At 40.0% G+C, this 4512-nt stretch overlaps 1 protein-coding gene across 1 annotated transcript; it reads right to left on the minus strand.

The window, feature by feature from the left end:
- Positions 1 to 408: 408 nt before the first annotated feature.
- On the minus strand, positions 409 to 2541 carry LOC116003902. The gene has a single exon (XM_031243843.1). The coding sequence runs from the start codon at positions 2539 to 2541 to the stop codon at positions 409 to 411; it is 2133 nt and encodes a 710-aa protein (XP_031099703.1).
- Between the last annotated feature and the right edge of the window lie 1971 nt (positions 2542 to 4512).

Here is a 4512-nt window from a genome sequence, read left to right on the forward strand (position 1 = left end):
GTAAGCTCTTAAGCTCATGAAGCTTTCGTGGTTCGGGCATCTTCATTATAACATCGATCTTAGCTTGTTCAATCTCAATGCCCCTTTGACGAATAGTGAACCCAAGGAACTTTCCAGCAGCAACCCCAAAAGCACATTTCAAGGGGTTCATTTTGAGTTGAAATTTTCGCAGGCGGTCAAAAACTTTTCTGAAATGCCCCAAGTGATCTGCGCGAAGTTTTGACTTCACAACCAAGTCATCAACGTAGCATTCTACCATTTTATGAAGTATGTCATCAAATATAGTCTGCATATCCCTTTGGTATGTAGCACCTACGTTTTTTAAACAAAGGGCATAACTTTGTAACAATAGATCCCTTTTGGCATTCGAAACGCTGTCAACTCCTCATCTTCCGGCACCATGCGAATTTAATTGTAACCAGAGGAGCCATCCATGAATGACATGATCTCGTGCCCAGTTACTGCATCTATCATTAACTCTGTGATGTGAAGTTGGCAGTCATCTTTCGGGCATGCAACATTAAGATCCCGAAAATCTACGCATACACGGATTTGGCCGTTCTTCTTGCGTACAGGCACAATGCTGGATATCCAAGTTGGATATTTCACTTCGCGGATGAAACCAGCTTCTATGAGCTTGTTGACTTCCCCTTCAATTGAGGGAATAAGTTCAGGGCAAAAGCGTCGTTGAGCTTGCTTGACTGGACGGCATGCTTTTTTCATTGTCAGGCGGTGTATTGCCACCTTTGGGTCTAATCCTGGCATCTCCTTGTACGTCCATGCGAAGACATCAATGTACTCTTTCAACAATGTGATATAGATTTCTTCATCTTCATTAGAAAGTAGTGTGCTAATGAAGATAGGCCGAGGATTCTCAGGAGTTCCTAGATCAACCTCCTTTAATTCATCTATTGCAGCTCGTACCCCTTCTTCTAAGTCATGGGGTGCGTCTTCTGCATCTTCTCCCTCAATCGGGGTCTCATCACATAGAGTGATGTGGAAAGACGACGCTTCATTGCCCTGAGGTGGCACTATGTCATCACTTGAGCCAACGCTTTCCTCATTTTTCCCTTTTTGTACACGAGTGTGTACGATGGTCTTCGGTTGGACTTTCAACACCTCCCCGCATGAAACATGAATGTTTGTCTCTCGTCTAATACGAGAAGGAATCATACTTCGAAGCCTTTTAGAAGTTTCTGCTTCAACAGGATGACTTGCTTTGTTTTTCGCATCTTGGACGACTCCAAGTCGATCATGGATTGACTTTCTTTTGGGAGCTTTAGGGTTTGACCCTAATCTATCAAAGACTAACCGCTGAGACTCTCTCTTCCCCATTCTCTTGAAGACTGACTTCTTTTTGCCATTGGCAGCAGTGAGTTGTGGATCATACTCACTTTCATCTGTAGATATAGAATTGCTTGCAGCTCTATTTATAAAAATTCGCACGGGTTTAGGAGGGACATAACCCAACCCTTTGCGTGCATGGGGTTCTTGTTGATTTGTTTTGCCTTTACCACTGGCTTCAGGGATTAGCGTTCCCAACTTCCGAGGCTTGTTGGGGTTATAGCCAACTTTGGCTAGAAGCTTATAAGCGTTAGGGTCGAAGTCCTCCGTACGCTTGGTGGGCAAGACTTGGTCTTGTTTATCACCACATTTCTCCTCAGATAATTTTGCTTCATCTATTTTAAGTGTGTCAATTCTTGCAAGCGGGAAGATGAGTCTTGCAGTGCGTTGATCCACTTCCACAACTTCCTTTCCCTTTGTCTTTAGTTGGGAAGGCGAGTTGTTGTTGCTTTTCTGGGCATCTTCTACAAAGACCTGTTTCTTTATGTAGAACTTTGCATCCGCAAAGTAAGACTCAGCCTCTGCGAATGGGCTTTCATCGACGACTACCTTTTCAATCACAACGTTCTTTTCATACATAAAGCATTGATGCCAAGACGAGGGAACCACCCCATTTTCATGTATCCAAGGCCTTCCGAGTAACAAGTTATAAGATGTCCTATGTATCCAAGGCCTTCCGAGTAACAAGTTATAAGATGTCCTCGCCTCTATGACATGGCCGAGTAACAAGTTATAAGATGTCCTCGCCTCTATGACATGGCTGACAACACTTGAACTTAAGCCTCCGACTCTTAAGTCGAGGTTGATGATGCCAATTGCTCTCTGCCCTCCTTGGTTAAAGCCTTGTATCATTAGATGGCTTTGGGCGAGCTCATCTGAAGATCCACCAGGGTTTTTTAGGGCTCGGAGGGATAAGATGTTGACAGCTGAGCCTTGATCAACTAGAATTCTTTTGAGCTTTTGCCCCCGTGTGTAGCCTTCGACAAACAGTGGGCGATTGTGTGGCGCACCTCCAAGTAACAAGTCTTCATCCTTGAAGGTAATTTCTGCGGAGTAAGAAGCTGCCCTATGCATTTGCACATCCTCATCTTCGGTGTGTTTAGGAGATGAACATTCTCCTGCATCTACTTGCTTATCATTAGTATTTAGGCAGCAGTTAATTTTGCCTGCCCCTTGAAGATTAAATCCCTTTGGCATATATTGAGCCAAAGGAACTGGTACCCGTGGCTACTTGGCATGCCCCTTCATCTTTGATCTACAAGCATGGCCATTTGTTGAGGTTTTTGCAACCCAACTCTGCACTGTATGCCTTGGATGTTTGACAGGCTCACTTCTCTTCTTTCTATGAGTGACAATCACCCAATTTCCTTCAGATGTGCTATCATTTTGCTGTGATTTTGAACTTTGACCAACAACATGTTTAACCGTGAACGGGATTGGACGCTTTCATTGCCCTCCATGTTCCTTCTCAGCATACAAAGGAGTAAATCGTCCAAGTGTAATTGAGATCTGATTCGTGCTTGCGCCGGCATCAGCAAGCTCATTTTTCCCGTCTCTGGCCAATGCTATAACTTTATCCTTGAAGATGAAACTTCAATCGGATGACCCAGAAGGCGGTGATACTTGCAGTAATTTGGGTCATTCACCCTTGAAGCCTCATCAGGGCGTCTCATCTCAGGCAATTCAATGAGCCTAAGTTTGAGTAGCTCATCGAACATGGGAGATACATCAAAATCCAAGAAAGGATATGTTTTCTCCTGTCTTTCTTCAAGAGTTGGCCTCCTACCTCCCCTTGACGGGCCAGAAGATGATCTCGGTGGGATACCTCCTCTTTGCAGTGCATTGAATTTAAGTTGGAGTGTCTTGAGTTCCTTATTGATCGAGTCTCCCTTGTTCTTTGTTATCGTATGGATATGCTTCGGGGACGAAACATCTTTTAAGGGGGATAGATTGTAATACCCAGTTATTTTACTATATGGTTCATAATTATATGAACTTATTATTATTATATATTATGTGACCCAAAATTATTTTGAGGGTATTTTATTAATATTATTTTAAAGATATTATAGTTTCCTAATTCATATTATCTTATGAATATTATGTTGAATTTAACATTTTCCCAATCTGAGTAATCATAATATATCAGATGTAGTATGTACGTATGCCGCATCATATATTCATAATTAAATTCCTAATCCTAATTATATTATCCCTCTACATATAAATACCGTTCCTCAAATAACCCTAATTCTATATATTTCTTTCCTCCTCTGTGTCGCCATCCCTCTCTCTCCCAAACAAATAAAACTCTAATTTTCTCCCTATTCATCATCAATTAGTCTCAAACTAGCAGACAATCAAGGATTATCAAGAATTTCTAGTGGGTGCAGTAGAGTTTTGGCTCTAGAGTAAGTATCACCAAAATTATTTCTTTTTATCAATAAAAAATATTATTGTTCCTAAGTTTTTTATTGTGAATTGTGTATAAATATATTTTGTGTGGTATATAGTTATATGGTGATTTTATGGTATTAAGAAATAAGGGTTCTATTCATTGTAGCTACTGTTTAGTTTGAGAAAATTCTGACAGGCACAGTTTGAAATCAAAATTCGTAAAAAATACTTTTTGAACTCCGATTGGCCTAAAATTTTATTTAGAGATCCTAGACTTATGATATTTGATGTATATAAAATTATTTTGTTGGATATATGCTTCATTATTTCTAGAAAAATCTCGTAAAGTTGTTGCAGTGTGCTGTCAGTTAAATTTCGGTGCAGCGCAGTGTTGGGGAAAAATTCGAAACAAATACTTCTAGAACTTGGATTGACCTGAAACTTTTTTTGTATAATCTAGACTTGCTATAATTCTTATCTGGAAAATTTTGTGTTAAAATTTGCTACCGACATTCCTCAGAAAATTCTACAATCCATGGCATAATTTCTGAAATTTCTGTCAGTTTTTGTTTCTTCTGTCTTGTTGATTATTTGAGTCATTGAGAAGTTGTTTACTTGAGATTATATGCATATGTGTTGGTTACGGAGGTTGGAATATTATGTTGATGGGAGACATATGAATATTTTTGGAAAATGCATACATTTGTATATGACATTCAAGTGAATGTTATTAGTAGTCAATGTTTTAGTTGGCTACAAAGCTTGTGATTG

The sequence above is a fragment of the Ipomoea triloba genome, chromosome 14 (assembly GCF_003576645.1).
Source record: "Ipomoea triloba cultivar NCNSP0323 chromosome 14, ASM357664v1".
Taxonomy (NCBI): Eukaryota; Viridiplantae; Streptophyta; class Magnoliopsida; order Solanales; family Convolvulaceae; genus Ipomoea; species Ipomoea triloba.